This window comes from Theropithecus gelada, chromosome 16, assembly GCF_003255815.1.
Source record: "Theropithecus gelada isolate Dixy chromosome 16, Tgel_1.0, whole genome shotgun sequence".
Classification (NCBI taxonomy): Eukaryota; Metazoa; Chordata; class Mammalia; order Primates; family Cercopithecidae; genus Theropithecus; species Theropithecus gelada.
In genome coordinates this window covers 25,830,157-25,842,251 of record NC_037684.1, presented here as the reverse complement: position 1 = coordinate 25,842,251, position 12,095 = coordinate 25,830,157, and the positions used below count along the sequence as shown (strand labels likewise).

Genomic DNA, 12,095 nt, shown 5'->3' with positions numbered 1-12,095 from the left:
AGTCTATTTGTAATGTTTTCAAGGTTCATCCATGTTGTAGCATGTGTCTGGTGACTGGCTTCTTTCACTTAGCATAATGTTTCAAGGTTCATCCTGTTGTAGCATGTCTCTGAACTTCATTCCTTACATTTTCCCAACCTCAGCCTTAGGGTCAACCATTTCTTCTCAGATTCCTGGTTTCTCTCATTGAAGGATGTGATAGCCTCTTTTAATTCTGTCATCCTCTTCCTCCTCATTTATTTATTTACGTCATTATGGACTCACAGATTGCTGCTTTTTTTGTGTTTTGAGATGGAGTCTCACTCTGTCACCCAGGCTGGAGTGCAGTGGCACAATCTCAACTCACTGCAACCTCCATCTCCCGGGTTCAAGCACTTCTCTTGCCTCAGCCTCCCCAGTAGCTGGAATTACAGGCGTGCGCCATCACTCCCACCTAATTTTTTTTTTTTTTGCATTTTCAGTAGAGACAGGGTTTCACCAAGTTGACCAGGCTGGTATCAAACCACTGACCTCAAGTGATCTGCCTGCCTCTGCCTCCCACAGTGCTGGGATTATAGGCATGAGCTACCGCACCTGGCCAGATTCCTGTTTTATTCACTGGGTTATAATCCGTAAAGATTATTTCGATGTTTTCATTGACCTAGATTTGGCCAGTGGGTTCCCCTTTAAGCTGGCTTGTATCTTTTCAAGTCCCCACCATTCTGTAAGCATTCCTTTACTTTCTAGTACAAGTGTTCCAAGCTTTTCTTGTACCTTCCCTGCCCCAACCCTGGAATCAGCTATTTCTCCAAGGAGCCTGGGTTCCTTTAAGTGGAGCATGTGAGTTACAAGCTAAGGCCTGGGTGCTAGGTAAGCTCATTGCTACTGGGCATGGCTGGTCCTAGCCCTTCTCAACGGACACAGCTAGGAAGTATATATAAACAGACGTACCGAAGCAATGCCTACATGGATAGATGTAGATAAACTTATATAAGGACACACACAAATATATACACATACACATATAAACACATTTGAATCTGTATTTCTTTGTCTGTATATATTGTAACCCATGAGTTTCCACCAATGTCTCTAATTCCCATCTAGCACCACAGCCTTCCGTCTAGCCTTCTCCCTTTCCATAACTCCCTTCTGTGACAGTGAGAGCCCTCACTCCTATTATCCTTAACATACTTCCTTTCTGGATAAGTCCTAGGTATGCAGCCAGTCTCCCACAGTCATTAGCTTTCCCATAGGGACACCCTCCTTAGCCTGCCACCGCCATTCCCTACCCACCACGGACACCCTCCTCCCCGCTACAAATGCCCTCCTTGTCCCACTCAGCCTCTAACATGCATATTTTTAAGGTTTTTGATACATATTCCCAAATTTCCTTCCAGCAAGGTTAGCCCACATCATACTTCCACGCCTAATATACGAGTAAGTGCCTGTTTTCTGCTCTCTCACCAACAATGAGCATATTTTATTTTTCTCCAATCTGAATTGGAGAAAAGTTGTTTTTCATTAATATGTAGCTCTTTTTTCTTCTTCTTCTTCTGATTACAAAGACCAGAAACTTTTTTTTTTTGAGACAGCATCTTGCTCTGTCACCCAAGCTAAGTGCAGTAGAGGGATCATAGCTCACTATAACCTGGAATTCGTGGGCTGTAATATGTGGCTCTTAAAAACTAAAGTGAACCTGTGTCATTTGGTTGATGGTCATTCACAGTGCACTGCCTTCTAAATCTCCAATTCTGATTCTTGGCAATTATCTTTTTCCATGCTAAGTAAATTCAACGTTTGATTTCAAATCAATAGTCAACATTCGCCAGCATAGTATAGGATGCCAGCAGCCCTTTGTTGAGCATTAGCTGTGTATAAATGTAGGTTTGGGTGAATTGAAGAGACTTTTAGCTGTCAGGCGCCCCCAGTTCTCACTTGGGCAGGGACATTTGAAAGCCCCAGGAACCCAGTCTTTTCCGGTCACTGACTTTTTTTCCTCTGGCCCCTCCCAGGTCTACATCCGCACGCCTTCCGGTGAGGTGCAGACAGTCCTTGTCCAGGACAGCCCCCCAGCAACAGCTGCAGCCACCTCTAACACCACCTGTAGCAGCCCTGCATCCCGTGCTCCCCATCTGAGTGGGACCAGCAAAAAGCACTCAGCTGCAATTCTCCGAAAAGAGCGTCCCCTGCCAAAGATTGCCCCCGCCGGGAGCATCATCAGCCTGAATGCAGCCCAGTTGGCGGCAGCTGCCCAGGCAATGCAGACCATCAACATCAATGGTGTCCAGGTCCAGGGCGTGCCTGTCACTATCACCAACACAGGCGGTGAGGATGGCCCCTGTGGCCAGGGTGTTGGCAGTGGTACCTGCTCCTAGCAGGTGGAAACTATGGGCTGGCCCCGGGATTTCCAGTAACAATAGTGAGGATGCTGTCCATCATAGCTTAAGGGTACGTCCACCTGCAGCTTCTCACCTAGTCCTTACGATAGCACTCAGAGATAGTTTAAGGCACATGTCCCCATCTGACAGCTGAAAACAGAGAAGACAGATGTACTCGGAAAACTTTCCAACTAACATCCAAACGCAAAAACGGCTTCTTGGAGGAGAAAGCTTTGAGTTAAGGTTGGAAGAAAAGGGAGGCCCTGGCAGTCGGAACAGTTTGTGCTGCACTTCAGTTCAGTGGTGAGATTTATGCTGTGAAACCAGCCTTGCAAATAACCAGAGGAAAAATTGGAGCAACCTAGCAAAAATGGCTCCTTATGTAGGGGGAGCTCTCTGAATTTCTCTTCATCCTTAATGATTTTTTTTTTTTTTTTTTTTTGATGGAGTTTTCCGTTGCTTCCCCTGGCGGGGAGTGGTGCGATCTGTGCCTCAGCCTCCCGAGTAGCTGGGATTATAGGCGCCCACCACCATGCCCCACTAATTTTTGTATTCTTAGTAGAGACGGGGTTTCACCATCTTGGCCAGGCTGGTCTTGAACTCCTGACCTTGTGATCCATCCACCTCAGCCACCCAAAGTGCTGGGATTACAGGCGCGAGCCACCATACCCAGCCCATCCTTAATGAATTTTTAGCACTTTAACACATTTGCTTTTCCCTCTTGAGGTAACCCCCAAGAGGATAAGGCATCCTAGAGCATCTGATTTTTCCCAAAGCCCATAGAACTGTGTCCTCTTTTGTGTGTGTGTGTGTGTGTGTGTGTGGTTTTTTTTTAAAGACATGGCCTCAAGGCCTCGCTCTATCATCCTTGCTGAAGTGCAGTGGCAAGATCATGGCTCAGTGCAGCCTCAGCCTCCTGGGCTCAAGCAGTCCTCCTACTTCTGCTTCCTGAGTAGCTGGGAATACAGGCATGTAGCACCATGCCCAGCCAATTTTTTAGTTTTTTGTACAGGTGGGGGTCTCCCTATGTTGCCCAGGCTGGTCTTGAACTCCTGGGCCCAAGCAATTGTCCTGCCTGCCAGAGTGCTGAGATTACAGGTATGAGCCACTGTACCTAGCCTGTGACCTCTGTCTTTTGAACAGAAATTCCTGGAGACTTTCCTAAAAGCAGAGTTGGTATCTCACAAGGGCCTAAGGTTGGAGGAGATTCAGGAAGAAATGTCTTAAGACAAGTCCCTTCCCAACTGAAATCATGTGGGCAATATTTTGAAGCAAATTCTGCCTACATAGTACAGTGGTTCAGGGCACCGACTTTGAAATGGGCTTCCTGGGTTCAGATCTGTGTTCTACCACTTACTAGCTGTGTGATCTTGCTGTTATTGAGCCTCAGTTTCTTCATCTGTAAAGTGCTGATAGTACCTATTCTATAGGGTCATAAAGATTAAATGAGTGAATATATACAAGGTCCCTAAAACGGTATCCACCGTATAGCAGGCTCTCAAAAATAGCTGCTATGATTGTCATCTTTGTCATGCGCAGAAGGGCAGAAGGGTTGACTCGAGGTTTCAGGCTTCCTCGCCCTGAACTCTGTCCTCTTTGTCCCCACAGGGCAGCAGCAGCTGACAGTGCAGAATGTTTCTGGGAACAACCTGACCATCAGTGGGCTGAGCCCCACCCAGATCCAGCTGCAAATGGAACAAGCCCTGGCCGGAGAGACGCAGCCTGGGGAGAAGCGGCGCCGCATGGCCTGCACATGTCCCAACTGCAAGGATGGGGAGAAGAGGTAATTCAAGGAGAGGAGCCAAGCCACAAGGCTGGCCTGTGTTCCCCAAGCTCCTCCTGAACAGTTGTCCAGAGCTGCAACTGGCACAGATCAGGCAGGGAGGAGCTGGCAGCTCTGTGCCACTTTGCCCGTTGCCTCCTTGTGCTCTCTGACCTGACCCTACATCCTCACTGCATCCTGTTCCTGCCCCATCCTCTACCTTTTTTCTCTCCTCTTCCTATTCCGTCCACTCTACCCTCACCCCAATTCTCAGGTCTGGAGAGCAGGGCAAGAAGAAGCACGTGTGCCACATCCCCGACTGTGGCAAGACGTTCCGTAAGACGTCCTTGCTGCGTGCCCACGTGCGCCTGCACACTGGCGAGCGGCCCTTTGTCTGCAACTGGTTCTTCTGTGGGAAGAGGTTCACACGGAGTGACGAGCTCCAGCGGCACGCTCGCACCCACACAGGTCAGCCCCCTGCCTTCGGGACCCTCCAACCACACAGGTCAACTTCCTGCCTGTCCTTCCACCCCTACTCTACCGGCTTTAGCAACATTGACACTCCTGGAACTGCCACACTGAGCAAGAGCTACAGACTGTCCAGGGACGACATAGGAAATTATTTTCAAGCCATTCCGTTATCACTGTTGTTTCTCCAAGTAATGGGAAAGGAATAGTTGTCGTTGCATGACACAACCTGATGACTTTTGCCATGTCAGCATAGTTATTTAACAAACACTGACATGGTGTGCCAGGCACAGCACTAAGCACTTCACTGATTACCTCAGTTGATCCTGGTAAGGACTTTATGGGAGGATACTTTGTTTATGTTTATGCCTTTTTTTTTTTTTTGAGATGGAGTTTCATTCTTTTGCCCAGGCTGGAGTGAAGTGATATGATCTTGGCTCACTGCAGCCTCCGCCCCCCAGGTTCAAGCAATTCTCCTGCCTCAGCTTCTCAAGTAGCTGGGACTACAGGCACCCACCACCATGCCCAGCTAATTTTTGTATTTTCAGTAGAGACGGGGTTTCACGATGTTGTCCAGGCTGGTCTCGAACCCCTGACCTCAGGTGATCCACCCACCTTGGCTTCCCAAAGTGCTAGGAATACACACATGAGCCATTGCGCCAGCCTGTTGATGCCTATTTTACTGAGGCATGGAGAAGTGGCCCAGTCACACAGCTAGTGACTGGTGCAGCCAGGTTCAAACCCAGGCCCTGCCACAGCTTTTTTTCTTTCTTTTTTTTTTTTTTTTTTTGAGACAGGGTCTCACTCTGTCACCCAGGCTGGAGTGCAGTGGCACAATCTTGGCTCACTGCAGTCTTGAACTCCTGGGCTCAAGCAATTCTCCCACCTCAACCTCCTGAGTAGCTAGGACTACAGGCGTGTACCACCACACCTGGCTAATTTTAAAATTTTTGTAGAGACAGGGTCTTACTGTGTTGCCCAGGCTGGTCTCAAACTTCTGGGCTCAGCTGATCCTCTTCTACCTCCCAAAGTGAGATATCACAGTTATAGTTTTAGGTACTAGCAAATCAATGCAAAACTATTAAAAATATTGATCCAGGCTGGGCACAGTGGCTCACACCTGTAATCCCAGCACTTTAGGAGGCTGAGGCAGGTGATCACTTGAGCCCAGGAGTTTGATCAGCCAGGGTAATATAGCGAGAGCCTATCTCTTAAAAAAAAAAAGTTCATACATCTGCCACCTGAAATTGTCCTGGGTATCCACAGTGGTCCACACACACACTTTGGCAAACACTGCTATAGTGAATGCCTGCAGTGAGCAGACACCTGTCCTGCAGCTAGAGGGCTGAGGGAAGCTTGACCCAGAGCTCCAGCTCCCGGCCAGTGTGGTGAGACAGGTCCTACTCCCCAAAAGGCAGAGGAGCCAGCACTCCACAGGAAAGCAGTTGGGGTCAACATGGTTCCAACTAAGTGAGTGCTCAGGGCTGGCAGGGTCAGGGTGGAGCGGGATTTTCCTGCGATGGGGAGGATGCTGATCCAGGTTCAAAGTCAGAGAGACAAAAGAAGAAAGCAGGCGGACAACCCTGCACGGAAGACTCTTAGGTGCAGGGGCTCCAGGGACAAGGAATGGGAACAAAATAGACTGCAGAGGTCAAATGGGGGCAGAGATAAATGAGAATTGATAATAAGATTTAGATGAGAGGGGGCCAAGCATGGTGGCTCATGCCTATAATCCCAGCACTTTGGGAGGCCAAGGTGGGCGGATCACTTGAGGTCAGGAGTTCAGGACTAGCCTGGCCAACATGGTGAAACCCTATCTCTACAAAAATACAAAAATTAGCTGGGCGCAGTGGCGGGCATCTGTAGTCCCAACTACTTGAGAGGCTGAGGCAGGAGAATTGCTTGACCTGGGAGGTGGAGGTTGCAGTGAACGGAGATTGTACCACTGCACGCCAGCCTGGCCAACAGAGTGAGACTCCATCTCAAAAAAAAAAAAAAAAGATTTAGATGAGTAGGCACCAGGGAGCAAATGTGAGAGCAGGAGGTGGGCAGAATGTGGTGACAAGGCTACGTCAGCTTGTTTGGGTGCCCCTCACACACACCCCACCTTTTTGGGCAGAGACAGGGTCTGTGCCCAGGGTATGTGGGTGATGGGCATCTCCTCTTCCCAGGGGACAAACGCTTCGAGTGCGCCCAGTGTCAGAAGCGCTTCATGAGGAGTGACCACCTCACCAAGCATTACAAGACCCACCTGGTCACGAAGAACTTGTAAGGCCAACTGCGGCGGGAGGCCCTGAAGATGCAATCCCCCGCCTGTGTCCTCCCTGGGCCCCTGGTGGAAAGGAGCCCTGTGGCTGCCTTGGGCCTGCCCTCAGCCCCACTCCTGTTCTGCAACTGTCCCCACAGGAAGGGGCTCTGCTCCCTGTCCTCCTTCTGAAGCCCCTTGGCTCCGCCTTGGCCCTTCCCCTCACCACGAGCTCCCGGCCTGCCCAGACTGTGGACACTGGCCGTGCCCAATGAGACGTTCTAAACCAGGACGCGTGGGAACCCTTATTTCCAAAGGAAAAACATGCATTTCACTCCGTCGAGGAGCAAAGTGAGCCCCCACCCCCCACCCCAATCCCCGCTCCCAACACTGCCGGAGTCGCATCGTGCCATGCCCACTCTCCTGCACCTCCCTGGCCCTGCCGGCCACTGTGGACGCCCTGGGGCTTGGCACCCACCTCTGGAGAGACTCGGGGCCACCTCCACTCCATGTGCCCAGCCCCGCCACAACCTCTCCTCCAGCACATTCCAGCTCTGTTTAAAAAGTAAAGACACCCACCGACTCCTCCTGATCCCCCTCTTTTTCTATGGAGAACGTTGCCTTATACTCTCTACTTCAGATGATGAACACTGTGTACTGTGTGTGCGTTAAAGAAGTTTTATTTAATTGCTCCCTTCTTCCTTTCCTTGTTATTCACCTCCCCAATGCCTGCTTTCAGTTGAGGGTTGGGGGCAATGATGAGCATATGAATTTTTTTCTCACTCTAGCAATTCCCTTTTCTAAATGACACAGCATTTAAACTCAAATCTGGATTCAGATAACAGCACCTGCCCATCCTGCACCTCTTCCCTCTCCCTTCACCTCACCCCTGCCCGGCCCAAGCTCTACTTGTGTACAGTGTATATTGTATAATAGACAATTGTGTCTACTACATGTTTAAAAACATATTGCTTGTTATTTTTGAGGCTTTTAAATTAAACAAAAATCCAACTTTATTTTTAGTTGTAACTGCTTGAGGTATGTTTTATGAATTAAGTGACAGATTTGTTATCCTTTATTAACGTACTTTGTTGGTCAGCGCTGGGCTGACAAAAATTTTTTCTTGCTAATAAATTTAGTTGCCTGAGGCAAAATCTTCAACTTGGCAGTTCGGCTTCCTTTGTCTTTTCCCTTGGAGAGCTCGGAGAGGAGACTCCAGAGGAGGGAGCTGTGGTCTCTCAGAGCGATCCACACTGGGTAGGACCTTACCCTCCTGACCCTCAGCAAACCCAGGCCACATGCCCAAAAGGGGCCGCAGCCACATGTACCTCACGACACTGGCACGAGCCCCCAGAGCACCTCCAAGGGCCAGGGCCCAGTGCAGGTTTTCCTGCCTTTTTCTTCTGTAAGCCAGTTTTGCCTGTACACAAATCAGATACAAAGAGCCAAGTCACAGCAGTGACCTCAGCCAGCAAGTTAACTCCTCCACCCACCTCCCCAACCCCTGAAGGAAGGCATTGGCCTCAGAGCCCATTAGCAAGAGGCTTAGAGAGGAGAGCCAATGGGGCCTTGGCTCAGTCCCCTCCAAAAGGCTACAGTCTGGCAAAAATGCATTTCCCCAAGGGCCAAGGTCCCTTCCCAAAGTGAAGGGCCAGGCAGGTTCCTGGGAGGGCCTGGCAGCTAGAGGGGCCTGGAGCCCAGCTCTACCCGAGAGAGGACTCTGGCCACAGATTCTGGTTCCTTCTATATCCCCTGCCCAGTAACCCAGAGAGGACGACAAGTTGATTGTGCCTTTTGGTTTTAGCAGATGCTGCAAATCTGAAATTTTGGTGGGGATCTGTTTTGCTTTGTTTTGCACAGCTAATAGGAACTCAGGGGTTGCGATGTTGTGCAGATTAAGATTGGAGCTAGCTCAGTACATGTGTTTAAGCCCCACAGGGCCCCGAAGAGCATCCGGCCTGAAGAGACAGGCAAGTCCGCCTCAAGCATGTAGAGGACAGCATGTGCTTTCACTCACCCTCGAAGGACACAGCTGGGATTGCTGTTCTGTTCAGGAGTGGTGAGGCTCGTTTTGAGCTATCCATTCCCCTGCTCTGTTCCCTTTGTCACCAGCCACCTGTGTCTGCCAGCAAACAGCTTTTCCTCAGAGCCAGTCAACCCTCAAACGGCTGAAAAAGTAAAAAGCGCACGGATCTCAGATAGATCCAGGTTCTCTGCCCTTCACCTCTTCTTTGTTAACAAGCAGGGGGCCTTTCCTATCCCTACTGAAGCCATTTGGGCAATACTAGACCACCAGCGAAATCTACCTTGACACAGAAGCGTCTTCCTCAGCCCCTCAGCCCTGCATCTCATCACTGCACTGGCATGAGGTGTATTTATTCTTCATGGGTGGACTGGATGACTAGAAAACTGCCTTGCTGTGTTCTGAATAAGGGGATTGGTGGAGAGAAGGGGAATATTAACAAAGTGACCTCTTTCTGCCACATGTTTCCCTTGGCTTTGCTCTCAGGCACAAAGAATGATCCTTTCCTGGGAGCTGATTCCAAGCCATGTGCTTTATGCTTCCAGTACAGAAACTGACCTGACTTCCCAGCATCATTTGGAAATGAAGATGCCAGCCCCCAGCTGGGCAGGACGAGCATGTCCCTTGTAGGATTTGCCTTCTCCAGTGAGATGGGGGTTCAAAAGTTATGTCTGATCATCTCTGCCTCCCTTGGGATGGCTGAGTTAAAAGCGAGAGAATGTATTCTGCCTAGCTGAGTGATGGCACGAGGAAAGCACAGAAAGACTTGTGGGCAAATTAACCCTCCTCAGGCTTTAACCTATCCATTATTTGAGAGTTGCAGGGGAACTGTTGAAGGTGTGATGTGGTCTAAGCTCACTCTGGGCAAGAGGCTCCCACAGACACCTGATCCTGATGGGCCCCTGATGAAAATCTGGGTGCAGCTCAAGGGTGGGGGTCCCTCATGTGTGGTTCCTTCTCTGTCCTCTACCATCCCCAGCGTCATGTCCACCAAAGCCTATCCCTCATGCCCCTCCTGTCTGTCCAGCTGAGACTTGACATTGCGCTCATTATCCCAGAGACAGGATTCCATGCCTGGAAGAAAGGGGGACTGGGCAGGATTTCCCTCCCAAAGGCAAATTCAGACATTATATGTACTTCATTTCTTTTTCCTTTAACCAAACCAGCAAATGGGTCATCCTTGCCCTTCCTTCAAACCACCCAGTCCATTTTCACAATCATCTTTCTGGCCGGGCACGGTGGCTCATGCCTGTAATCCCAGCACTTTGGGAGGCCGAGGCAGGTGGATCACTTGAGGTCAGGAGTTCAAAACCAGCCTGGCCAACATAGCAAAACCCTGTCTCTACTAAAAAATATAATAGGCCGGGCGCGGTGGCTCAAGCCTGTAATCCCAGCACTTTGGGAGGCCGAGGCGGGTGGATCACGAGGTCAGGAGATCGAGACCATCCTGGCTAACATGGTGAAACCCCGTCTCTACTAAAAATACAAAAAACTAGCCGGGCGTGGTGGTGGGCGCCTGTAGTCCCAGCTACTCGGAGGCTGAGGCAGGAGAATGGCGTGAACCTGGGAGGCGGAGCTTGCAGTGAGCCGAGATCGCGCCACTGCACTCCAGCCTGGGTGACACAGCGCGAGACTCCGTCTCAAAAAAAAAAAAAAAAATATATATATATATATATATAATAATTAGCCAGGCATGGTGGCGCATGCCTGTAGTCCCAGCTACTCGGGAGGCTGAGGCAGGCAGGAGAATTGCTTGAACTCAGGAGGGAGAGGTTGCAGTGAGCCGAGATTGTGCCACTGCACTCCAGCCTGGGTGACAGAGCAAGACTCTGTCTCAAAAAAAAAAAAAAAAGAAAGAAAATAATAATCTTTCCAGTACCCTTTTGAGGCCCCATGCTTGTCTGATGACAGTGCTGAAGTTACAGCCCGCCACACATGACATATTTTGAGGAAGACGGGATGGAGCAAGAGAAGGGTTCAGACCTAGCCCCAAGCCCAGGGTGGGTGTGTAGGAGCCCTAAGCGAATGGATGCAAGCTGTCCTGGTCTGAGTGCAGAGAATGAGGTGTTCGGGTTCTCCATTTGAGAACCACTGCCCAAACCTGAGACCCCTTTAAGGTTGCCCCTTAAAGTTTCCACACCCAGAAATTGGGCCAAAGAAGTTAAGCTGTTGGTTATTTCAATTCTGAATAAAAATGAAGGCATCTTCTCTGCCTCCTAAGACCTGGTCTGATCTTGGCTCCTTCATCACTAGAACCTTCCTGAGCAGTGGTCTGGGACCCCTCGCCTTCCTCCCTCCACCTGTGTTTCAGAGCCCTCCTAGTCAGCATGGGCTTCACCTTAATCCCCACGGCTATTCTGTCTTCTTCCTGGGCTTCACCTCAAGCCCCACTGCTATTCTCTCTTCTTCCTGGGCTTCACCTCAAGCCCTACTGCTATTCAACCCCCCTCTTCCTCTTCAGCTTCAAAATAGACTCCTGCATGTACCTTAATTAAACACAGGCCCACTGCAACCCCAGTACCTCAGGGACCAGGAGGGAAACTGTTTTCAACCATAAGGAAAACAAAGCAAGTACTGTGGTCAATGTCAGTGACCCTCTGCTTAGGGCAAATGTTGGAGTGTGTGACTGCAAAACTGGGACATCCACCCCCCACTACAGGGGGTGCCCCTACTCTGCTTCGGCCAGTTGGTGCTGTGTGAGAATGCCAACTCTTGTGATTTTTGTAAGAGAAGCCAGAAATGTGGAGTTTGGGGTGGAATCTGATCTTCCAATGTTGGCTCGATTGTTTAAAAATACAGCAGGACCAGTTTCAGCCCTCAAGCTACCAGTTTTTGACTTCTGCATCATCCATCCCCTCTTCCCTGGCCAGTGACATCCTCTCTACCCCGACAACCTCCTACCTCTCAGTCTTCCCTTCCCCAAATTACAGGATCACAATGGCCAAAACGTTTTTTGTTTGTTTGTTTTGAGACAGGGTCTTGCTCTGTTGCCCAGGCTGGAGTGTGATGGCGCGATCTCAGCTCACTGCAACCTCTGCCTCCTGGGTTCATGTAATTTTCCCGTTCCCAGCCTCCCAAGTAGCTGGGATTACAGGTGTCCACCACCATGCCCAGCCTTTTTTTTTTTTTTAAATAGAGACAAGGTTTCACCATGTTCACCAGGCTGGTTTCAAACTCCTGACCTCAAGTGATCTGCCCACCTCGGCCTCCAAAGTGCTAGGATTATAGGCGTGAGCC

At 49.9% G+C, this 12,095-nt stretch overlaps 1 protein-coding gene and 1 long non-coding RNA gene across 3 annotated transcripts in view; one reads left to right on the top strand and one right to left on the bottom strand.

Annotated features, from left to right (window-relative positions):
• Nucleotides 1-7,996, top strand: part of SP2 (Sp2 transcription factor) — a 32,784-nt gene extending 24,788 nt beyond the window's left edge. For both annotated transcript variants that reach the window (XM_025363423.1, XM_025363424.1), the window contains exons 4-7: nt 1,995-2,307; nt 3,969-4,143; nt 4,397-4,590; nt 6,762-7,996. In XM_025363423.1, coding sequence (XP_025219208.1) covers nt 1,995-2,307; nt 3,969-4,143; nt 4,397-4,590; nt 6,762-6,862 — 783 coding nt within the window. In that variant the 3' untranslated portion in view covers nt 6,863-7,996. The remainder of the gene's footprint in view (nt 1-1,994; nt 2,308-3,968; nt 4,144-4,396; nt 4,591-6,761) is intronic.
• The window catches only part of LOC112610093, a 43,933-nt gene that overhangs the window by 22,177 nt on the left and 9,661 nt on the right, over nt 1-12,095 (bottom strand). The window lies entirely within an intron of this gene.